The sequence below is a fragment of the Anomaloglossus baeobatrachus genome, chromosome 1 (assembly GCF_048569485.1).
Source record: "Anomaloglossus baeobatrachus isolate aAnoBae1 chromosome 1, aAnoBae1.hap1, whole genome shotgun sequence".
Taxonomy (NCBI): Eukaryota; Metazoa; Chordata; class Amphibia; order Anura; family Aromobatidae; genus Anomaloglossus; species Anomaloglossus baeobatrachus.
The window spans coordinates 77,707,471-77,732,358 of NC_134353.1; the positions used below are offsets into that span (position 1 = coordinate 77,707,471).

The 24,888-nt window shown below is 50.8% G+C and overlaps 1 protein-coding gene across 1 annotated transcript in view; it reads right to left on the reverse strand.

The window, feature by feature from the left end:
- The window catches only part of EVC (EvC ciliary complex subunit 1), a 147,192-nt gene that overhangs the window by 74,608 nt on the left and 47,696 nt on the right, over nt 1-24,888 (reverse strand). Inside the window, exons 7-9 of the mRNA XM_075346881.1 lie at nt 16,820-16,957; nt 12,611-12,769; nt 988-1,204 (exon numbers count right to left, since the gene is read on the reverse strand). Of these exons, the coding sequence (XP_075202996.1) occupies nt 988-1,204; nt 12,611-12,769; nt 16,820-16,957 (514 nt within the window). The remainder of the gene's footprint in view (nt 1-987; nt 1,205-12,610; nt 12,770-16,819; nt 16,958-24,888) is intronic.

The window sequence follows — 24,888 nt, forward strand, 5'->3', positions numbered from 1 at the left end:
CCTTAATGTCGCACAGGTGATAGAATTATTCCCTGTCTAATATTGAGGAAAACTTGAAAACATGATCTGTTGGTGGGTGTTGAGGACTGGAGTTAAGAAACACTGTGCTAGGGGATCCAAGGCTCTCCCTGTCCTCAGGATTACCCCTGATGGTGGAGATGCCCGAGTCTCGTTCCTTGCTGTACTCCTAAATAATGCTAATCTCTTTCCACCCTTCCCCTCAGGGAAGGAAGGGACAAGAGTGTAAGAGAAAAAACACAGATATAGACTGACAGGAATAACAGAAGCTCAGTCACACTGCATACTCTCAGGAATTAACAGTAAGAAACAAAAGTGAAAAGCAAGTGAAGAAAAGCAGATATAAAAAGGGTTAACACCAAAACCGCTCGCAACAATATAACACACAAACACCATTATGCCTGGGTAAATCCACCTCTCCAGACCAGAATAGACAAGCTATAGCTGGCACTATAAGAACAGTCCAGCCAGCATATTTAGGAGTGAGTATGATTGATTCTTCATAGGATGTGACAAAAGGTTAACAACCAGACCAAGAGAGATTAACTCTTAATAATCTGCCTAGGAATTACAAGTCTGTGAGTTGAGGCTTGGGTCTCCCTGCTCTGATCACAGACCTCAAAGAAGTTAAAAAGAAGTTAGAAGGCAGAGTGCAAGAATCTGGAGTTTCCCCAGACCTGATAGCACCATGACAGTCGACGATACTTGCCAAAAGCTCCTTGTGACAGAGAGCCACTGATTGTGAGGTCATGTGAGGAGTGACTAAGGCTGCCATGGCCACCTGCAGCATGCTAGGGCCATAGCTGAGGCTGTGAGGGCCATTGAATGGGGGTTCCAGAGCCACTACATTGTTGCCAGATGAGGACAGAGACTAATATCTGACAAGCCCTGACTAATCTAGATAATTACTAAGACTTGACCTGGCTACGAGGGATATTCCATCATCTGCTAACTGTCCAGAGCACTCACCTTTGTTATATCGTGAAACCTCCTCCCAAAAATCTTTGAAGAGCTCAGTGAGGTGCTGCTCCTTCTGTTTCACCGTCAGCTTCTTCTTTATCATCAGCTGCTCCAGAGTTTTGGAAACGGCATTTAGTCTACATTCACTTTCCTCCTGTATCTGATACTTCAGGGATTCCACCACCTTCGCCATGTGCTCCCAGCGGATCATTTTCTCTTGGATTTCCTATCAGGAAGAAACAAGATGATACTTTATATTGATAAAAACAAGAATAATATAGTGGACTTTGCTGTGACCCCTGCCAGGTCCCATGTCAAGAGTGGCGGTACTGAGCCCGTGACCTGATGGAGAGGTAAGTCACATAAATTGTCACTGGAGCGCCATCCACGTAGGCAGGCAAACCCTCACGCTTGCGCAGCCATATTCCCGGCTCGCGCAGGCGCACTTCGCTCTTTCCTATTGCAGGCAGAGATGAAAACATAGCTGCGCCTGTGCGAACTGGCAAGTTCTGAGATTTTGCCCGGCAATGGGGATGAAGCGGGTGACGTCATCCACATTGCCAGGCAAAATCTCGTGACTGCACAGAGAACTTGCTAATTTGCGCGGGTGCACCTATGTTTTTGGCTCTGCTCGCAACAGAGTAGAGTGAAGTGTGCCTGCGCAAGCTGGGAATATGACTGCGCAGGTGCAAGATTTTGCCCGCCTACATGGATGGCACCCGAGGCGTCATCCATGTCAAGCAGCACAAGAGGATGGCAAAAGGAGGGACAGGATGCGCACATTAGGACGCCCATCTGACCAGACCGGACAATTTACATACATGGCAGGAGATTTTATAAAAGGTATTTGTGGGGTCTACAGGAGGGGTCAGGGGGTAACGTGCACCTATACAGAATGCAGCAGAGGCGCTGCTTAAGGTGCTAGCTTTAGTTTGGAAGCCCAAAATCTGGTGACACGTTCTCTTTAAATTTGTCAGATTTTGTATTTACTAGCTATACTGCTATAACTTATTTTTATTTTTTAGGGTTATTTTACATAATTTTTTTCTTGACAAATATGTTTTTTTGTTGTTTTTTACAATTTTAACCAAATTCCAGTAGCTATTATACTAAAAAACAATATTTTATAATACTAAAAAAAGGTATTATTTTAGCATTTAAAGGGAATCTGGCACTAGGGTTTTGCTATGTGATCTGAGTGTAGCATGATAGGTGCTGAGACTCTGATTCCAGTGATGTGCCACTTGCTAGTCTGTATACTGTCATTTTGTTACAATCACTGTTTTTTTCTGCTGTAGCCCTAGCAGTGCTCCCAATGCTGAACCAGTATAACCCCGCCCACACCACTGATTGGCTGCTTTCTGTGTAGACTGTGCACTAATAGAAAGCTAGTAATCAGTAATGGGGCAGGGTTATACAGAGCAGGAGGACTAGGAGGCACAATGTACCTAGTCCTGTAGTGATCATCTCCGGCTGATAAAACACTGATTTTAGTAAAACAGCAAAACACAGCTTAGTAAGTGATACATCACTGGTATCAGGCTCTCAGCCCCTATACAGGAGGAGTAAAAGGCACAAGACACCTAGAAACTTGTGTAGGAATCCAGCTCACCCACGTCTGACCTCACCGTGCCTCAGACTCGGATTCGGCCCTGCCCTGGCCGCACAGCAATGATAAATGAAGAAGATAATCCAGCTGGGTGCTCAGGTGATTTATTCAGTGCAGTTCAGACAAAGTACAGAGACATTAACGCGTTTCTGGCTTGATGCCCTTAATCATAATCGTTATGATGAAGGGCGTCAAGCCAGAAACGCGTTAATGTCTCTGTACTTTGTCTGAACTGCACTGAATAAATCACATGTGCACCCAGCTGGATTATCTTCTTCATCTGACAAGACACCTAGTCCTGTAGTGATAATCTCCTGCTAATAAAACACTGATTTAGCTCCAGCTGTGCTCCCAATGCTGAACCAGTATAACCCCACCCATACCAATGATTGGTGTCGTCCTTCTGTGTGGACTATGCATTGACAGAAAGCTGATAATCAGTGGTGGGGCGGGGATATACAGAGCAGAAGGACTAGGATGCACAAGACACCTAGTCTTGTAGTGATAATCTCCTGCTGATAAAGAAGGGAATTTTGTTTACTTACCGTAAATTCCTTTTCTTCTAGCTCCTATTGGGAGACCCAGACAATTGAGTGTATAGCTTCTGCCTCCGGAGGCCACACAAAGTATTACACTTAAAAAGTGTAACCCCTCCCCTCTGCCTATACACCCTCCCGTGGATCATGGGCTCCTCAGTTTTGGTGCAAAAGCAGGAAGGAGGAAAAACTTATAAATTGGTCTAGGGTAAATGCAATCTGAAGGATGTTCAGAGAACTGCAAACCATGAACCAAAAGAACAATTCAACATGAACAACATGTGTACACAAAAAAAACAACCAGCCCGAAGGGTACAGGGGCAGGTGCTGGGTCTCCCAATAGGAGCTAGAAGAAAAGGAATTTACGGTAAGTAAACACAAATTCCCTTTTTCTTTGTCACTCCATTGGGAGACCCAGACAATTGGGACGTCCAAGAGCAGTCCCTGGGTGGGTAAAAGAATACCTCAATAAAAAGAGCCGAAAAAACGGCCCCCTCTTACAGGTGGGCAACCGCCGCCTGAAGGACTCGCCTACCTAGACTGGCGTCTGCCGAAGCATAGGTATGCACTTGATAGTGTTTCGTGAAAGTGTGCAGACTAGACCACGTAGCTGCCTGACACACCTGCTGAGCCGTAGCCCGGTGCCGCAATGCCCAGGACGCACCCACGGCTCTGGTAGAATGGGCTTTCAGCCCTGAAGGAAGCGGAAGCCCAGAAGAACGGTAGGCTTCAAGAATCGGTTCCTTGATCCACCGAGCCAAGGTTGACTTGGAAGCCTGCGAGCCCTTACGCTGGCCAGCGACAAGGACAAAGAGCGCATCTGAACGACGCAGGGGCGCCGTGCGAGACACGTAGAGCCGGAGTGCTCTCACAAGATCCAAAGAGTGCAAATCCTTTTCACACTGGTGAATTGGATTAGGGCAAAATGAAGGCAAGGAGATATCCTGATTGAGATGAAAAGGGGATACCACCTTAGGGAGAAATTCCGGGACCGGACGCAGAACCACCTTATCCTGGTGAAACACCAGGAAGGGGGCTTTGCATGACAGCGCTGCTAGCTCAGACACTCTCCGAAGTGATGTGACTGCCACTAGGAAGGCCACCTTCTGCGAAAGACATGATAGAGAGACATCCCGCAGCGGCTCGAAAGGTGGTTTTTGAAGAGCCGTTAGCACCCTGTTAAGATCCCAGGGTTCCAGCGGACGCTTGTAAGGTGGGACTATGTGGCAAACTCCCTGCAGGAACATGCGGACCTGCGGAAGCCTGGCTAGACGCTTTTGAAAAAACACGGAGAGCGCCGATACTTGGCCCTTGAGAGAGCCCAGTGACAAACCCTTGTCCATTCCGGATTGAAGGAATGAAAGAAAAGTGGGTAAGGCAAACGGCCATGGAGTAAAACCGTTAGTAGCGCACCAGGATAGGAAGATTTGCCAAGACCTATAATAGATCTTGGCGGACGTAGGCTTCCTGGCCTGTCTCATGGTGGCAATGACATCCTGAGATAACCCTGAAGACGCTAGGAGCCAGGACTCAATGGCCACACAGTCAGGTTGAGGGCCACAGAATTCAGATGGAAAAATGGGCCTTGTGACAGCAAGTCTGGGCGGTCTGGAAGCGCCAACGGTTGACCCACCGTGAGATGCCACAGATCCGGGTACCACGACCGCCTCGGCCAGTCTGGAGCGACGAGAATGGCGCGACGGCAGTCGGACCTGATCTTGCGTAACACTCTGGGCAGCATCGCCAGAGGAGGAAACACATAAGGCAGTCGAAACTGCGACCAACCCTGAACTAACGCGTCCGCCGCCAGAGCTCTGTGATCCTGAGACCGTGCCATGAATGCCGGGACTTTGTTGTTGTGCCGTGACGCCATGAGATCGACGTCCGGCGTTCCCCAGCGGCGACAGATCTCTTGAAACACGTCTGGGTGCAGAGACCATTCCCCCGCGTCCATGCCCTGACGACTGAGAAAATCTGCTTCCCAGTTTTCTACTCCCGGGATGTGAACTGCGGAGATGATGGAGGCTGTGGCTTCCACCCACTGCAGAATCCGTCGGACTTCCTGGAAGGCTTGACGACTGCGAGTGCCGCCTTGGTGGTTGATGTATGCGACGGCAGTGGCGTTGTCCGACTGGATACGGATCTGCCTGCCCTCCAACCACTGATGAAAAGCCAATAGGGCTAGATACACTGCCCTTATCTCCAGAATATTGATCTGAAGGGATGACTCTATCGGAGTCCAGGTTCCCTGAGCCCTGAGGTGGAGAAAAACCGCTCCCCACCCTGACAGGCTCGCGTCCGTGGTGACCACAGCCCAGGTTGGGGGTAGGAAGGATTTTCCCTGCGACAGAGAATTGGGACGGAGCCACCACTGAAGTGACGTCTTGGTTGCAAGGGAAAGAGAGACGTTCCTGTCGAGGGAAGCCGAACTCCTGTCCCATTTGCGGAGAATGTCCCATTGGAGTGGCCGAAGATGGAATTGCGCGAACGGAACTGCCTCTATAGCTGCCACCATCTTCCCCAGGAAGTGCATGAGGCGCCTTAAGGGGTGTGACTGACTCCGAAGAAGGGATTGCACCCCTGCCTGCAGAGAAAGCTGTTTGTCGCCCGGAAGCTTGACTAACGCTTGCTGGGTATGAAACTCCATCCCAAGGTACGTCAGTGATTGGGTCGGTGTCAACTTGGATTTCGGGAAGTTGATGATCCACCCGAACCGCTGGAGAGTCGCCAGAGCGACAGATAGACTTTGTTGACATGCCACCCGAGACGGGGCCCTGACTAGGAGATCGTCCAAGTATGGAATCACCGAGTTGCCCTGAGAATGCAGGACCGCCACCACGGATGCCATGACTTTGGTGAAAACCCGTGGGGCTGTCACCAAGCCGAAAGGCAATGCCACGAACTGGAGATGTTCGTCCCCGATGGCGAAACGTAGGAAACGTTGGTGCTCGGGTGCGATCGGTACATGGAGATAAGCATCCTTGATGTCGATCGATGCTAGGAAGTCTCCTTGTGACATTGAGGCTATGACCGAGCGGAGAGATTCCATCCGGAACCGTCTGGTTCTCACATGTCTGTTGAGTAGCTTGAGGTCCAGAACGGGACGGAATGACCCGTCCTTTTTTGGCACCACGAACAAGTTGGAGTAAAACCCGCAACCACGTTCCTGAAGGGGAACGGGGATCACAACTCCTTCCATCCTTAGAGTGGCTACTGCCTGAAAAAGTGCGTCGGCCTGAGCGGGGGGCGGAGAGGTTCTGAAGAAGCGAGCCGCAGGACGAGAGCTGAACTCTATCCTGTAACCATGAGACAGAATGTCTCTCACCCATCGGTCTTGAACATGTGGCTACCAGGCGTCTCCAAGGCGGGAGAGCCTGCCACCGACCGAGGATGCGGTCAGGGGAGGCCGAGAGTCATGAGGAAGCCGCCTTGGAGGCAGTGCCTCCTGCGGCCTTTTGTGGGCGAGACTTGGATCGCCACGCATAGGAGTTCCTCCGGCCTTTCTCAGGCCTGTTGGACGAAGAGGATTGGGACTTGGCAGAGGGACGAAAGGACCGAAATCTCGATTGAACCTTTCTCTGCTGAGGTCTCTTAGGTTTGGCCTGGGGTAAGGAGGAATCCTTTCCTTTGGATTCCTTAATAATCTCATCCAATCGTTCGCCAAACAAACGGTCGCCAGAAAACGGCAAACCGGTTAAGAACCTCTTGGAAGCCGAGTCTGCCTTCCATTCGCGTAGCCACATGGCCCTGCGGACTGCCACAGAGTTAGCGGATGCTACAGCTGTACGGCTAGTAGAGTCCAGGACGGCGTTCATGGCGTAGGATGAAAAGGCTGACGCCTGAGAGGTCAAAGACGCAACTTGCGGAGCAGAATTACGTGTGACAGCATTAATCTCAGTCAGACAAGCCGAGATAGCTTGAAGTGCCCACACGGCTGCAAAGGCCGGGGCAAAAGACGTGCCCGTGGCCTCATAGATGGACTTCACCAGGAGCTCTATCTGTCTGTCAGTGGCATCCTTTAGCGATGAGCCATCTGCAACCGACACCACGGATCTAGCCGCCAATCTTGAGACTGGGGGATGCACCTTGGGACATTGAGCCCAACCCTTAACTACTTCAGATGGGAAGGGGTAACGTGTGTCAGTGAGGCGCTTAGTAAAGCGCTTGTCCGGGGCCGCTCTGGGCTTCTGGACAGCGTCCCTGAAGTTAGAGTGATCAAAAAACGTATTGCGTGTACGTTTGGGGAACCGAAACTGGTGTTTCTCCTGCTGAGACGCCGACTCCTCTACAGGAGGAGGCGGGGGAGAGAGATCTAACACCTGGTTGATGGACGAGATAAGATCATTTACTAAGGCGTCCCCCTCAGGTGTATCAAGGTTAAGGGCGACGTCAGGGTCAGAGCCCTGAGCTGCGACGTCCGCCTCGTCCTCCAGAGAGTCCTCAAGCTGGGATCCCGAGCAGCGAGAGGAAGTCGGGGAAGAGTCCCAGCGAGCCCGCTTAGCCGGTCTAGGACTACGGTCCGGGCAGGAGTCCTCCGCCTGAGACCGAGGGGCCAACCTGGGAGCGCGCTGCGGCACGGACCGAGAGGGGCCTGGAGGCGACGAGCCAACAGGGGCCGGGGCCTGTGAAAGGTCCGGTCTGGACTGCAAAGCCTCTAGTAGCTTAGAAGACCATTTGTCCATAGACTGTGCAATGGATTGAGAAAGTGACTCAGAGTTTCTCAGCAAAAGAGGCGAACTCTGTCCCTGCAGCCTGGTCAGGGGGAGCAGGGGGGTCTACATGAGCCGAGGGGCCCACCCGTGTCCGAGGCTCCGGCTGAGCAAGCGAAACAGGGGTCGAGCATTGCTCACAGTGAGGGTAGGTGGAACCCGAAGGTAACATAGCCCCACAAGAGGTACAGGCCGCAAAAAAACCCTGTGCCTTAGCAGCTTTGCTCCTTGTGGACGACATGCTGTTGTCTCCTAGGAGAGTGATCACTGAGGGTATATGGGAAAGGGGTATACAGCCCACCGAACAGATAGATATAGATATATACGTATCTAATACGGCACCCTAGGGGGACCAGCACCGGGTGACCGGTGTGGCTTACCAACCGCTAACGAGCGGTGTGTGTGTCCTCCAGATTCCCTGCCTTGGATCCCCCGGAGCTGCAGAGCTGTTCTGAGAATCCTCCACCGGCAAAATGCAAAAAAAAAAAAAAAATGGCTGCCGGAGCTCTCAGGGGAGGAGTGGAGCCGTGGGCGGCGCCAGAAAAGTGCGGGAATCTGGGGTCCCCACAGTGATCAGTGAGGGGGGAGGAAACATGCAGGATGCTCCAGCCCTCACATCCAACGTCAGGTCAGTAATCCCGCCCTTACCCCTGACAGGCAGGCCCGGGGGCGGGATTTTTGCGACTAGGCCGCGATGAAGCCGGGGACTAAATTTGAGACCGCGCCCGACAAGCAGGCACGGTCGGCGCGGAAGTCCACCGGCCTCCTGAATTCAGCAGCCGCCGCGGCTTCCGGGAAGAAGGTGCGCTCCCTGCACAGTCCCCTATGGGGACACAGAGTACCTTTGAGTTGCAGGGCCCGGTCCCTGAGGTTGAATAGGCTCCGGTCTGGCAGGGTCCCACAGGGGCTGCGGATGGAGCACGGTCCCAGTAAATGGATGACCGCTTAGGATCCCACTTCTCCCAGAGCCGCATAAGGGATGGTGAAGGAGACGGCATGTGGCTCCAGCCTCTGTACCCGCAATGGGTACTTCAACCTTAACAACACCGCCGACGTAGTGGGGTGAGAAGGGAACATGCCGGGGGCCCCGTGGGGGCCCTCTTTTCTTCCAACCGACATAACTAAAATGAGAATGCATGAGTGGATGTGTGCCTCCTTCCACACAAAGCATAAAACTGAGGAGCCCGTGATCCACGGGAGGGTGTATAGGCAGAGGGGAGGGGTTACACTTTTTAAAGTATAATACTTTGTGTGGCCTCCGGAGGCAGAAGCTATACACCCAATTGTCTGGGTCTCCCAATGGAGCGGCAAAGAAACACTGATTTTAGTAAGACAGCACAACACAGCTTAGTAAGTGATACATCACTGGTATTAGGCTCTCAGCCCCTACATCATAACTTACTACTTGCTGGGGGTGTGACTGCTAGCCTCCCACTGATGCTGAAAAAGAAATTCTGCAGATAGAAAATAAATGGAACAGACGTGCTATGGGACTACATGAGAATGGCGGGTGCTAAGCCGCACATGTACGACCTCTGCAGAGCCCTATTCTTTGGATTGGTGGGGATCAAAATCCCACAAAGATCAGTAAGTTATCTCCTCTTTACACAATATTGCCTATTATACTAGTATTATAGCGACTGCTATTTGGCTAAAATTGTAAAAAAAAAAATAATAGCCCAAGGTATGAAGCTGCCCTACAGGAAGGATGGAACTACAAAACCCGGCACAAACCCTTTAAGCTATTTTTTTAATGAGGCTAAATAAACCCCTCTAGTACTTTATCTTCTTTCCGCCATTGTGTGATGGTTATTATGATTGATGACATACTTTAGTGGGGGTCACGGCATGAACTGCAGGTCTCGGTATACCATGCCGTCCAATTATCTGGACAGTATGGCTGCTTCTCTGTGCGTGTGTCGCCTTTTTATATATGACTCTTTTCGTCTCGATTAATCATCCTTTGTATGTGATTGATAAAACGTTTATTAGTTTAGAAACATTTTTACAATGCTTTACGTTAAATTTATTTTACATGATGTGTGCACAAAGAGGCCAGAAAACCAAAGATGAGCGAACCCGAACTGTAAAGGTTGGGGTTCATGCCAAACACTGGGTGCCCGGGGCTCGAATCCGAACACAGTCCTTTACAAAACAACTCTCCGAGTTTGGGTGCTGTTCGTATATTAACCACTCAATGTACTAGGGTACGCTCGGTGCTCAGCCCAGTGAGAGCCTCTTGCAGTCTCTTAATGGCTCTCACTGGGGGTAAAAACAAGCATTTTGGATGTAAGGTGTCCAAAAGCTCCAAACCCCACTTTCCTTCCCCTGAAAATGCTCTATTTATGGCTGAACTGCCCAATCAGTGACTTCCATTATACTCGTTACTCAAGTCGAGCCCGTTTGTTCAGATCTCCTTTGATTTACAGTACAGACCAAAAGTTTGGACACACCTTCTCATTCAAAGAGTTTTCTTTATTTTCATAACTCTGAAAATTATAGATTCACATTGAAGACATCAAAACTATGAATTAACACATGTGGAATGAAATACTTAACAAAAAAGTGTGAAACAACTGATAATAGGTCTTATATTCTAGGTTCTTCAAAGTAGCCACCTTTTGCTTTGATTACTGCTTTGCACACTCTTGGCATTCTCTTGATGAGCTACAAGAGGTAGTCACCGGAAATGGTCTTCCAACAGTCTTGAAGGAGTTCCCAGAGATGCTTAGCACTTGTTGGCCCTTTTTCCTTCACTCTGCGGTCCAGCTCACCCCAAACCATCTCGATTGGGTTCAGGTCTGGCACAGATTTCCACTAGTCTAATGTCCATTCCTTGTGTTCTTTAGCCCAAACAAGTCTCTTCTGCTTGTTGCCTGTCCTTAGCAGTGGTTTCCTAGCAGTTATGTTACCATGAAGGCCTGCTGCACAAAGTCTCCTCTTAACAGTTGTTCTAGAGATGTGTCTGCTGCTAGAACTCTGTGTGGCATTGACCTGGTCTATAATCTGAGCTCCTGTTAACCTGTGATTTCTGAGGCTGGTGACTTGGATAAACTTATCCTCCGCAGCAGAGGTGACTCTTGGTCTTCCTTTCCTGGGGCGGTCCTCATATGAGCCAGTGTCTTTGCAGCGTTTGATGGTTTTTGCCACTGCAGTTGGGGACACTTTCAAAGTTTTCCCAATGTTTTGGACTGACTGACCTTCATTTCTTAAAGTAATGAGGGCAACGCCACTCATTTTTCTTTACTTAGAATTTGTATTATGGCAAGAAAAAAGCATCTAACAGTCTATTCAGTAGGACTATCAGCTGTGTATCCACCAGACTTCTGCACAACACAACTGATGGTCCCAACCCCATTTATAAGGCAAGAAATCCCACTTATTAAACCTGACAGGGCACACCTGTGAAGTGAAAACCATTCCAGTGACTACCTCTTGAAGCTCATCAAGAGAATGCCAAGAATGTGCAAAGAAGTAATCAAAGCAAAAGGTGGCTGGATTGTATCTCTGTGTGCGATCACAAATAGCACACAGAGATCACACATGTGCGAAAATCACGGCACACGGAAGGACATATAGGTCTTTTACATGTCAGTGAAAAACATCTGTGTTTTTCACTGATGTGTGAAAGAGGCCTTAAGGCCCTGTCACACACAGAGATAAATCTGTTGCAGTGAAATTGTGGACAATCAGTGCCAGGTTTGTGGCTGTGTACAAATGGAACAATATGTCCATGATTTCACTGCAACCACAGATCTGCCAAAGATTTATCTCTGTGTGTGATGGAGACTTTAGTTAGTGAGATAGAGCAGAGCTCTGATTTCAGTCGGGTTTTTCATATGCTTGTCTGACTCCGCCCAAATTCATCAACCATGTTAGTGATCTGTGGATACCAGACAGGAGCCCTGAGATCCACTTCTTACCTGTCATCATCGGCTTCTCTTCTTGTGATTAGCCGGCCTGGATGACAATGTCATCGTTGGCACACAACCATGTGACATCACGCCAAAGAGGCAAATCAAAGAAGCTGCTGATGTCGTCATATAGGAAGCAGTTCTCGGGCCTCCCGTCTAGTCACCACAAAATACTAACATGGCCGATGGACTAGATCCTGCAAATTGATTTGCACCAACTCCAATCACTATACAGTCTTAGGCGGGCTTTGCACACTACGACATCGCAGGTGCGATGTCGGTGGGGTCAAATTGAAAATGACGCACATCCGGCATCGCATGCGACATCGTAGTGTGTAAAGGTTCGATGATACGATTAACGAGCGCAAAAGCGTCGTAATCGTATCATCGGTGCACCGTCGGCGTAATCCATAATTACGCTGACGCGACGGTCCGATGTTGTTCCTCGCTCCTGCGGCAGCACACATCCCTGTGTGTGAAGTCGCAGGAGCGAGGAACATCTCCTACCGGCGTCACCGCGGCTTCCGTAGGATATGCGGAAGGAAGGAGGTGGGCGGGATGTTTACATCCCGCTCATCTCCGCCCCTCCGCTCCTATTGGCCGCCTGCCGTGTGACGTCGCTGTGACGCCGCACGACCCGCCCCCTTAATAAGGAGGCAGGTCACCGGCCAGAGCGACGTCCCAGGACAGGTGAGTGCATGTGAAGCTGCTGTAGCAATAATGTTCGCTACGGCAGCTATCACAAGGATATCGCAGCTGCGACGGGGGCGGGGACTATCACGCTCGGCATCGCAGCATCGGCTTGCGATGTCGCAGCGTGCAAAGTACCCCTTACAGGCATACAATGGGTGATGTAAAAATTACCATCGCCAGCTCCTCCTGGGAATCACACAAGATGCTTTCCACAACAATCATTTTCAGAACCAGGTTCATCATTATCTTTTCGGCTTCATCATAGGAACATTTTGCCTTGTCGTGAAGTAGCTGATGGACGTTCTCAATCTGTTTCCAGAATCCTTCTATCTGTAACAAATAAAATGTACAAAATGATCCAATAAAGCCCATAGGCAGAGCGGGTCTGATGGCACGCTGCTCAAACACCAATTCTGAGGGTGGGAGCGTTGTGCAGTCCGGGACGAGGGCAACACTAACAAGCCGGAGAAGACCCTGTAATACTTAGATCAGTAATGCCACAATATCATGTTCCCAACACATTTTTTAAATAAAAATCTAGTGGAAAACTTTTTTATGGGCTCTTTAAGAGGATTTGTCACATGGTAAAAAGTGACCAGTTTTTACTCACTTCATTCTCATTGCTCCCCTAAGTATTTTGCTTTTTTCTTTTACCAAATCTAACATACAGTTCCAGAGATATGGGCTTTTTTCATTAAGGGTTAATTTTATGGTATTTGCCAAGGGGATGTTGTTAAAGACACGCCCCAGAGAATTATATATGCTACACACACCCCCTTGTCAAGACCATGCTACACTGAAAAGCCCATATGTCACGATAGATACGGGGAAGTACCAAGTGCATGCCAAAAGGGAAGGGAAACCCTGTGTCTAGGGGGTGTGAAGATGGTGACCCCTGAACAAACCTACTGCTGGTCCCTGGGGTCCCTCACCACACTAGATAGGGTCAGGTATCTGACTCGGCGCATAGGTGCAGAACCTAGGTATTCCTAGTGCTGGGCCCTAAATAGGGAACGGGTGGGATGAGCTCTTCGTCAACCCCACTAAACACTAGAGAAGACACAAGGGGAAAAAGCATGAACTACTTATCCAAAGATGACTCAGGTAGACGTTCAGCAGAGATTTTTCACCAATGATACCACAGAGAAGTACAAGCCACCTGCTTGCAACAAAGGCTTGAAGAAACTGAAAATATCACCAGCACCAATACAAAGGAAGGAAGGGCTATATAAGCACCAAGAGAATACTTATAATGAACAGCTGGGTGAAAGGTGAGCTCCTAATGGGTCCAAAAGGGATGAGATGAATCCAGCAGGAAAGCTACCTATACCAATGAATACTGACAGCAGAAACAATGGAAAGTCAGGGAGCAATTTGTGCAGCTAAATGCTGTGACCTTCTATGGCCACAAACCACATGACTGTCTGTCACACGTGACACCATATCTGTGAAACCGTATGGTGGATTTTACAAAAGAAAAAAGGGGGAAACGCAGGAGAGCAGTAGAATAAAAACTGGCAACTTGACTGGGTGACAGGTCTCTTTTAAATAAACCATAACCACATGTGGTTCTCTAATGATACCAACCTAAATGTATTTGTAAAACTTTTCTAGACTGAGTGAGTTTTAATAAAACGTAAAGACTCAATTAATTCATTCCATTACGGTCCTGACATGTCTACGGCTTCCAGCAATATGTGAGGGGAGAGAGGTTGGGGATCCCTCCTAAACATGCCATCAGTCACAGGTAGGCCAAACTGTCCTGAATTTTTTGTAAATATTTGCGGCAAATTTTCTGGACTCCTGAGCTGAAAAGAGGAGAAGCTTCTACAAACGGCACCCGAAAATGGGTGTTTCCATGTAGGACAGGGGTGGGGAACCTTTTTTCTGTCGGGGGCCATTTGGAAATTTCTACCAACCTTCGGGGGCCGCACAAAATTATCAATGTTTAAATGACCCTGCTATATTGGGTGAAGCAATTAATTAACTGGGGGCATGGGGCTGGGGGCACAGACACCACACGCGGGGCTGGGGGCACAGACACCACACGCGGGGCTGGGGGCACAGACACCACTGGAGGGGCTGGGGGCACAGACACCACTGGAGGGGCTGGGGGCACAGACATCACTGTGGGGAGGCACAGACATCACTGTGGGGAGGCACAGACATCACTGGGGGGAGGCACAGACATCACTGGGGGGAGGCACAGACATCACTGGGGGGAGGCACAGACATCACTGGGGGGAGGCACAGACATCACTGGGGGGGAGGCACAGACATCACTGGGGGGGAGGCACAGACATCACTGGGGGGGAGGCACAGACATCACTGGGGGGGAGGCACAGACATCACTGGGGGGGAGGCACACACAGGACTGGGGGGGCTGCACACAGGACTGGGGGGGCTGCACACAGGACTGGGGGGGGCTGCACACAGGACTGGGGGGGGCTGCACACAGGACTGGGGGGGTGCACACAGGACTGGGGGGGTGCACACAGGACTGGGGGGGCTGCCCACAGGACTGTGGGGGGCTGCACACAGGACTGGGAGGGGGGGCTGCACACAGGACTGGGGGGGGCTGCACACAGGACTGGGGGGGTTGCACACAGGACTGGGGGGGTTGCACACAGGACTGGGGGGGCTGCACACAGGACTGGGGGGGCTGCACACAGGACTGGGGGGGCTGCACACAGGACTGGGGGGGCTGCACACAGGACTGGGGGGGGCTGCACACAGGACTGGGGGGGCTGCACACAGGACTGGGGGGGCTGCACACAGGACTGGGGGGGCTGCACACAGGACTGGGGGGGGCTGCACACAGGACTGGGGGGGGCTGCACACAGGACTGGGGGGGGCTGCACACAGGACTGGGGGGGCTGCACACAGGACTGGGGGGGCTGCACACAGGACTGGGGGGGGCTGCACACAGGACTGGGGGGGGCTGCACACAGGACTGGGGGGCTGCACACAGGACTGGCGGGGGCTGCACACAGGACTGGGGGGGCTGCACACAGGACTGGCGGGGGCTGCACACAGGACTGGGGGGGGCTGCACACAGGACTGGGGGGGGCTGCACACAGGACTGGGGGGGCTGCACACAGGACTGGGGGGGGCTGCACACAGGACTGGGGGGGGCTGTACACAGGACGGGGGGGGCTGCACACAGGACTGGGGGGGGGGCTGCACACAGGACTGGGGGGGGCTGCACACAGGACTGGGGGGGGGCTGCACACAGGACTGGGGGGGCTGCACACAGGACTGGGGGGGGCTGCACACAGGACTGGGGGGGGCTGCACACAGGACTGGGGGGGGGCTGCACACAGGACTGGGGGGGGCTGCGCACAGGACTGGGGGGGGGGGGCTGCACACAGGACTGGGGGGGGCTGCACACAGGACTGGGGGGTGCACACAGGACTGGGGGGGGTACACACAGGACTGGGGGGGTACACACAGGACTGGGGGGGTGCACACAGGACTGGGGGTGCACACAGGACTGGGGGGTGCACACAGGACTGGGGGTGCACACAGGACTGGGGGGTGCACACAGGACTGGGGGGGTGCACACAGGACTGGGGGGGTGCAAACAGGACTGGGGGGTGCACACAGGACTGGGGGGTGCACACAGGACTGGGTGATGGGCTGCACATAGGATTGTGTGGGGGTACACACAGGACATTGGGGGGCTGCACACAGGACTGGGGGAGGGGTGCACACAGGATTGGGGGGGTGCAAACAGGACTACTGGGTGATGGGCTGCACACAGGACATTGGGGGGCTGCACACAGGACTGGGGGAGGGGTGCACACAGGACATTGGGGGGCACACTGCGCTGAGACTTTCATGCAACTCTGGGGGAGAAGGTTTACAGAACTGGTGTGGGGAGGCACAAAGCATTGGGCAGGGCACATAGCAGCAGAGGGTCGGCGCTGGACTCACAGCAGCATTGCATTCACATCACCGGAGTGCAGGAGCCAGACACACTGCATCAGAAGGAGAAGGCGGGCACTGATCTCCGGAGGGCAGGGGGCGTGCACACAACGCTGGAAGCTGTGAGGCTGCTGTGGACCCGCCCACAATTGGCACTGGCCGACGGGAGAACACATTGCAATACAAACAGCAATGTGTGGATTTAAAGGGCCGGTGGCAGCACCAGCACTGCCTCCCCCGGGAATCTGCCCGGGGCCACATAAAAGGTCATGGCGGGCCACATGCGGCCCGCGGGCCGGAGGTTCCCCACCCCTGATGTAGGAGTTTGCAGTGTCACATGTCCCTGAACAGCCAACAGTTTCCATAACTCTTATCAATGCTAATAATGGACAAATTAAATGCAGTGATGCTGTGCCCAAAGGAGAGATATTACATTCCGTATTCTGTACGTACGTTTTGTATGAGGTGGTCAGAATATTCCCTTTCCCTCCTCTCGATGTCTTCCATGGTTTGAGATTCTGAACCTTTTCTCTGCCACGACTTGTTAGACATCAACTGTGACTGGTGTTTCTGTTCAAGCTCCTCCAACTCCTGGATTAATGGAAAATTAATCTGGTTGTAAATGGCCAACACTTATCTCTGTTCAGCCACACCGATGTCATCTATGTCTGTTTTGTCAAGGAACCACGCACTTGAATGGGTGAATTTGGTTTGCAAATTGGACAAAACTGCGGCACCCCCCACATCTCCAGGATAGATCCCTTTTTTAATGTGCTGTCTATCACTGAACAAAACCCTCCACATCAATTTGGGAATATAATGTGTCCATGTGTGTCGGCACATGAATGACCATTATTTTTGATCCGTCTATTGAGACTTAGCTGGCTTCAAATAGCTACCATTATCCATTGTATTACCGCAAATTTTACACTTTAAGGCTATGTACACATGGGTAGTTTTTTAGATGCTAGTGCGGCCGCCAAGTTTTACCAGGCGAAGCTGCTTCAGGAAAAGGCTACCGTGAGAGGTAGTGAGCTCTCCATCAATGGAAATCTTCAAGCAGAAGCTGGATAAACATATAGCTAGGATGATTTAGGAAAACCTGCATTCCCAGGGGTTGGACCCGATGGCCCCCAATTCTGGTCCTCGAGGGCCGCCAACAGTGCATGTTTTCAGGATTTCCTTAGTATTGCACATGTGATAATTTAATCACCTGCACTGTTGATGATTCCAACACCCATGCAATGCTAAGGAAATCCTGAAAACATGCACTGTTGGCGGCCCTCGAGGACTGGAGTTGGGGAACCCTGCCCTAGAGGTCCCTTCCAACTCTACCATTCTATGATTCTATGAAAATGTTGGCGGTCATTTTCTTGAAGCATCTTCACTGGTGGTTTTGCCGTCTTTACTCTGCTGGAGTATTTTACGCAGAGCTGTGGCTTCTGTTTCATCTGGCAAAACTCGTGCTGCCATCAAACAGACGCCGTAAGCAACTAGCCTATTAGGAAAACAGCTGAATAGCCTAGTAACATTTCACCAAAAAGACAGTTCAGATTCTAACACCTTAGTGACCACTATTACGACTGAGAAAAAAATCTGTCAGCAGGATTTGCAATGTAAAGGGGGCTTTACACGCTACGATATCGTTAATGAATTATCGTCGGGGTCACGTTGTTTGTGACACACATCCGGCGTCATTAACGAGATCGCATGGTGTGAAACGTAAGAGCGATCTAAAACGATCGCAAAAGAGGGCAAAATCGTTTGCCGCGGAGAGGTCGTCCTGAAATAAAAAATCGTTTTCTGCTTTTTAGCGATCTTGTTTGTCATTCCTGCAGCAACACACATCGCTATGTGTGACACTGCAGGAGCGACAAACATCTCCTCACCTGCCTCCACTGGCACTGAGGAAGGACGGAGGTGGGTGGGATGTTTACGTCCTGCTCATCTCAGCCCCTCCGTTTCTATTGGACGGCTGCCGTGTGACGTCGCTGTGACGAGCCCCCTTAGAAAGGAGGCGGTTTGCCGGCCAGAGCGACGTCGCAGGGCAGGTATGTGCGTGTGACGCTGCCGTAGCGATAATGTTCGCTACGGCAGCAATCACCACATATCGATAGGCCGTACGACAGGGGCGGGTGTTATCGCGCTCGACATCCCTAGCAATTGCTAGCGATGTCGCAGCGTGTAAAGCCCGCTTAAGCTGAGGACAGTATGCTGCAAGAGTTATAAAAGAAACAACTGTGCTTCTCTTATCTGTGTGTGAGCTATTGTTTACCTAAACTAAAGGGTTTATTATAATGATGAGCGAGTTTCGAAGTATTCAGATTCGCGATACTCGTAACGAGTACTGTCTAATACTCTTGTATGCATTTCGAATAGTGTGTGCAATGTAAGTCAATGGGGAATGCCTGCAATGTAACGAGTAACCCAAATACCATACTATTCGCTACTCGCATGAATAGTACGGCATTCGGGTTACTCGGTACATTGAGAGTATTCCCCCTTGACTTGCATTGCACACACTATTCGGAATGCACACGCGAGTATTAGACAGTACTCATTATGAGTATCGCGAATCTGAGTATTTCAAAACTCGTTCATCATTAGTTTATTACCCAGTGATTAACACTAGAGGACTAAAGGGGGCTTTACACGCAGCAACATCGCTACCGATGTCACTTGTGAAAGCACCCACCCCAGTCGTTTGTGCATCATGGGTAAATCACTGCCCGTGGTGCACAATATGGTTAGTCCCGTTCACACGGACTTACCTGCCTAGCGACGTCACTGTGGCCAGCGAACCGCCTCATTTCTTATGCGGCGGTTTGTCCGGCGTCACAGCGACGTCACACGGCAGCCGTCCAATAGAAGCGGAGGGACAGAGAGCAGCCGAAATAAAATGACTCCCACCTCGTTGCTGGAGGACGCAGGTACGGTGATGTTCATCGTTCCTGGGGTGTCACACACAGTGATGGGTGCTGCCTCAGGAACGACGAACAACCTGCGTCCAGCACCATCAACGATATTTGGGATTAGAACGATGTGTCAACGATCAACGATAAGGTATTTTTATTCGTTAGCGGTCGTTTGTAGGTGTCACACGCAACGACGTCGCTAACGAGGACGGATGTGCGTCACGAATTCCGTGACCCCAACGACATCTCGTTAGCGATATCGTTGCGTGTAACGGGGCCTTAAGTCTCTTGTCATGATGCCGGCATGCCCCCTGCTGTGATTGACACCTCACAGTCAATGCACAATCTGTATAAATAGCTTGGCGTGGGCGGGGACAGCTGTCCCAGCTCTGCTGAACTTAATTCTTTGATAATGTCAGAACGGCTGAACCCAGTAAGCTAAGTGATACATTGTTGGATTCAGAATCTCTTTGCCTACATCATGCTGCTCTCAGATGAAGCAGCAAAAACCTGCTGACAGACTCCCTTTAATACTGACCTGAGATATACGTAAATAGCATCACCCAACATGTGAAAACCGAGCCGCTGTCCATGGCCGTTTAACCCCTTAGATGCTGCTGTCAGCAGTAACTGTGGCATCTAGATGGTAAATGTAAAGTGGGGCCTCCATCATTGACCCCATCGGCATCATGATATCATTATTATGTGGTCCTGCTGTGTACCATTGCAATCCATGCATAACTAATGGCCTTATAGCCTGCCGGCTACAGGGACCTATTCAGAAGTTAGCCACATTTAGGTGGTAAAAATATCCTTCTACTTTCCAGTCATGCCACTTTGAATTAAATCCTAAAAAGAAGCTGAAGGGTTAATATAAAATACTGCTGTCAGGTAGTTTATGTTGAGGGGCGCTGTGTGTAAAATGATATCACGTTTGGGGATTTTCCAATATAAAGATTGCCCAAAGTCACTTCAAACCTGATTAGGTCCCTAAAAAATAAATTTTGTCATTTTTTTTTACAAATATGAAAAACTACTGCTATGATTTTAAACCTTCTAACATCCAAACAAAATAAAAGAAAATGTTACAGACGGTGCTAATGTAAGGTAGACACGATTATTTTTTGACTATTTTGTGAGGTGTTATTATCTGGAATAAAATGATAATCATTCAAAGTTTAAACATTAAAATTTTTTAAAAAATGTTTGTACAATTTCTGATATAAAAATAATTGCAAAGAAGGGAATTTTGTTTACTTACCGTAAATTCCTTTTCTTCTAGCTCCAATTGGGAGACCCAGACAATTGGGTGTATAGCTACTGCCTCCGGAGGCCACACAAAGTATTACACTTAAAAGTGTAAGGCCCCTCCCCTTCTGGCTATACACCCTCCCGTGGGATCACGGGCTCCTCAGTTTTAGTGCAAAAGCAAGAAGGAGGAAAGCCAATAACAGGTTTAAAGACAAATTCAATCCGAAGAAACATCGGAGAACTGAAACCATTCAACATGAACAACATGTGTACTCGAAAAAACCAAAAATCCCTAAGAAAACAGGGCGGGTGCTGGGTCTCCCAATTGGAGCTAGAAGAAAAGGAATTTACGGTAAGTAAACAAAATTCCCTTCTTCTTTTTCGCTCCTAATTGGGAGACCCAGACAATTGGGACGTCCAAAAGCAGTCCCTGGGTGGGTAAAAGAATACCTCGTGATAGGGCCGTCAAACAGCCCTGTCCTACAGGTGGGCAACCGCCGCCTGAAGGACTTGTCTACCTAGGCTGGCGTCCGCCGAAGCGTAGGTATGCACCTGATAATGCTTGGTAAAGGTGTGCAGACTCGACCAGGTAGCCGCCTGGCACACCTGCTGAGCCGTAGCCTGGTGCCGTAATGCCCAGGACGCACCCACGGCTCTGGTAGAATGGGCCTTCAGCCCTGAAGGAACCGGAAGCCCCGCAGAACGGTAGGTTTCAAGAATTGGTTCCTTGATCCACCGAGCCAGGGTGGATTTGGAAGCTTGCGATCCTTTACGCTGACCAGCGACAAGGACAAAGAGTGCATCCGAGCGGCGTAAGGGCGCCGTGCGGGAAATGTAGATCCTGAGTGCTCTGACCAGATCCAACAAATGCAAACCTTTCTCAAATTGATGAACTGGATGAGGACACAAGGAAGGTAATGTGACATCCTGATTGAGATGAAAGGGGGATACCACCTTAGGGAGAAACTCAGGAACCGGGCGTAGAACCACCTTGTCCTGGTGAAACACCAGGAAGGGAGATTTGCATGAGAGCGCCGCCAGCTCGGACACTCTCCGAAGAGACGTGACCGCCACTAGAAAAGCCACTTTCTGTGAAAGACGAGAAAGGGAAACATCCTTCATAGGCTCGAAAGGCGGCTTCTGGAGAGCAATTAGAACCTTGTTCAGATCCCAGGGCTCTAACGGCCGCTTGTAAGGAGGGACGATATGACCAACTCCTTGTAGGAACGTGCGCACCTGAGTAAGTCGTGCTAGGCGTTTCTGAAAAAATACAGATAGCGCTGAGACTTGTCCTTTAAGGGAGCTGAGCGACAAACCTTTTTCCAACCCGGATTGCAGGAAGGAAAGAAAAGTAGGCAATGCAAAAGGCCAGGGAGGAACTCCCTGAGCCGCGCACCAAGATAAGAATATCTTCCACGTCCTGTGGTAGATCTTGGCGGAGGATGGTTTTCTAGCCTGCCTCATGGTGGTAATAACATTTCCAGATAATCCTGAAGACGCTAGGATCCAGGACTCAATGGCCACACAGTCAGGTTCAGGGCTGCAGAATTCAGGTGGAAAAACGGCCCTTGAGATAGCAAGTCTGGTCGTTCTGGTAGTGCCCATGGTTGGCCTACCGTGAGGTGCCACAGATCTGGGTACCACGATCTCCTCGGCCAGTCTGGAGCGACGAGGATGGCGCGACGGCAGTCGACCCTGATCTTGCGCAGCACTCTGGGTAACAATTCCAGAGGTGGGAACACATAAGGTAGTCGGAATTGCGACCAATCTTGAACTAAGGCGTCTGCCGCCAGAGCTCGGTGATCGTGAGACCGTGCCATGAAAACCGGGACCTTGTTGTTGAACCGTGACGCCATCAGGTCGACGTCCGGCATCCCCCAGCGGCGACAGATCTCCTGAAACACGTCCGGGTGAAGGGACCATTCCCCTGCGTCCATACCCTGGCGACTGAGGAAGTCTGCTTCCCAGTTTTCCACGCCTGGGATGTGAACTGCGGAAATGGTGGAAGCCGTGTCTTCCACCCACGTTAGAATCCGTCGGACTTCCTGGAAGACTTGCCGACTGCGTGTGCCACCTTGGTGGTTGATGTATGCTACCGCTGTGGAGTTGTCCGACTGAATTCGGATCTGCTTGCCTTCCAGCCACTGCTGGAAGGCTTGTAGGGCAAGATACACTGCTCTGATTTCTAGAACATTGATCTGGAGGGTGGACTCTTGCTGAGTCCACGTACCCTGAGCCCTGTGGTGGAGAAAAACCGCTCCCCACCCTGACAGGCTCGCGTCCGTCGTGACCACCGCCCAGGATGGGGGTAGGAAGGACTTTCCCTTTGACAATGAGGTGGGAAGAAGCCACCACTGAAGAGATTCCTTGGCCGCCTGAGAAAGGGAGACGTTCCTGTCGAGGGACGTCGACTTCCCGTCCCATTGACGGAGAATGTCCCATTGTAGTGGACGCAGATGAAACTGCGCGAAAGGGACTGCCTCCATTGCTGCAACCATCTTCCCTAGGAAGTGCATGAGGCGTCTCAAGGGGTGTGACTGGCCTTGAAGGAGAGATTGCACCCCTGTCTGTAGTGAACGCTGTTTGTCCAGCGGAAGCATCACTGTCGCTGAGAGAGTATGAAACTCCATGCCAAGGTATGTTATCGATTGGGTCGGGGTGAGATTTGACTTTGAAAAGTTGATGATCCACCCGAAACTCTGGAGAGTCTCCAGCGCAACGTTCAGGCTGTTTTGGCATGCCTCTTGAGAGGGTGCCTTGACGAGTAGATCGTCCAAATAAGGGATCACCGAGTGACCCTGAGAGTGCAGGACTGCTACTACTGCTGCCATGACCTTGGTGAAGACCCTTGGAGCTGTCGCCAAACCGAAAGGCAGGGCTACGAACTGAAGGTGTTCGTCTCCTATAACGAAGCGTAGAAAACGCTGGTGCTCTGGAGCAATCGGCACGTGGAGATAAGCATCTTTGATGTCTATTGATGCTAGGAAATCTCCTTGAGACATTGAGGCGATGACGGAACGGAGGGATTCCATCCGGAACCGCCTGGTTTTCACATGCTTGTTGAGCAGTTTTAGGTCCAGAACAGGACGGAAAGACCCGTCCTTTTTTGGCACCACAAACAAATTGGAGTAAAAACCGTGACCTTGTTCCAGAAGAGGAACGGGGGTCACCACTCCTTCCGCTTTTAGAGTGGACACCGCTAGCCGCAGAGCATCGGCTCGGTCGGGAGGTGGAGAAGTTCTGAAGAAGCGAGTTGGAGGACGAGAGCTGAACTCTATCCTGTACCCGTGAGACAGAATGTCTCTCACCCAACGGTCTGTGACCTGTGGCAGCCAAATGTCGCCAAAGCGGGAGAGCCTGCCACCGACCGAGGATGCGGAGAGAGGAGGCCGAAAGTCATGTGGAAGCCGCCTTGGTAGCGGGTTTTCCGGCTGTCTTTTTTGGCCGTGACTGAGTTCGCCAAGAATCTGAGCTCCTCTGATCCTTTTGAGTCCTTTTGGACGAGGAGAATTGGGACCTGCCTGAGCCTCGAAAGGACCGAAACCCCGACTGTCCTCTCCTCTGTTGGGGTTTATTTTGTCTGGGCTGAGGTAAAGATGAATCTTTACCCTTGGAGTGCTTAATGATTTCATCTAAGCGCTCCCCAAACAGTCGGTCACGAGAAAATGGCAAACTGGTTAAACACTTTTTGGAAGCAGAATCTGCCTTCCATTCTCTTAACCACAAGGCTCTGCGTAAAACTACGGAGTTGGCGGACGCCACTGCCGTACGGCTCGTAGAGTCTAGGACAGCATTGATCGAGTAAGACGCAAATGCAGACATTTGAGAGGTTAAGGGTGCCACCTGCGGAGCAGATGTACGTGTGACCGTGTCCATCTGTGTAAGACCAGCTGAAATAGCTTGGAGTGCCCATACGGCTGCGAATGCTGGAGCAAACGACGCGCCGATAGCTTCATAGATGGATTTCAACCAGAGCTCCATCTGCCTGTCAGTGGCATCTTTAAGTGCCGCCCCATCTTCCACTGCAACTAAGGATCTAGCTGCGAGCCTGGAGATTGGAGGATCCACCTTGGGACACTGGGTCCAGCCCTTGACCACGTCTGGGGGAAAAGGATAACGTGTATCCTTAAGCCGCTTGGAAAAACGCTTATCCGGATAAGCATGGTGTTTCTGGATTGCTTCTCTAAAGTCAGAGTGGTCCAGAAAAACACTTAATTTACGCTTGGGATACCTGAAATGGAATTTCTCCTGCTGTGAAGCTGTCTCCTCCACAGGAGGAGCAGGGGGAGAAATGTCCAACATTTTATTGATGGACGCTATAAGATCATTCACTATGGCGTCACCATCTGGTGTATC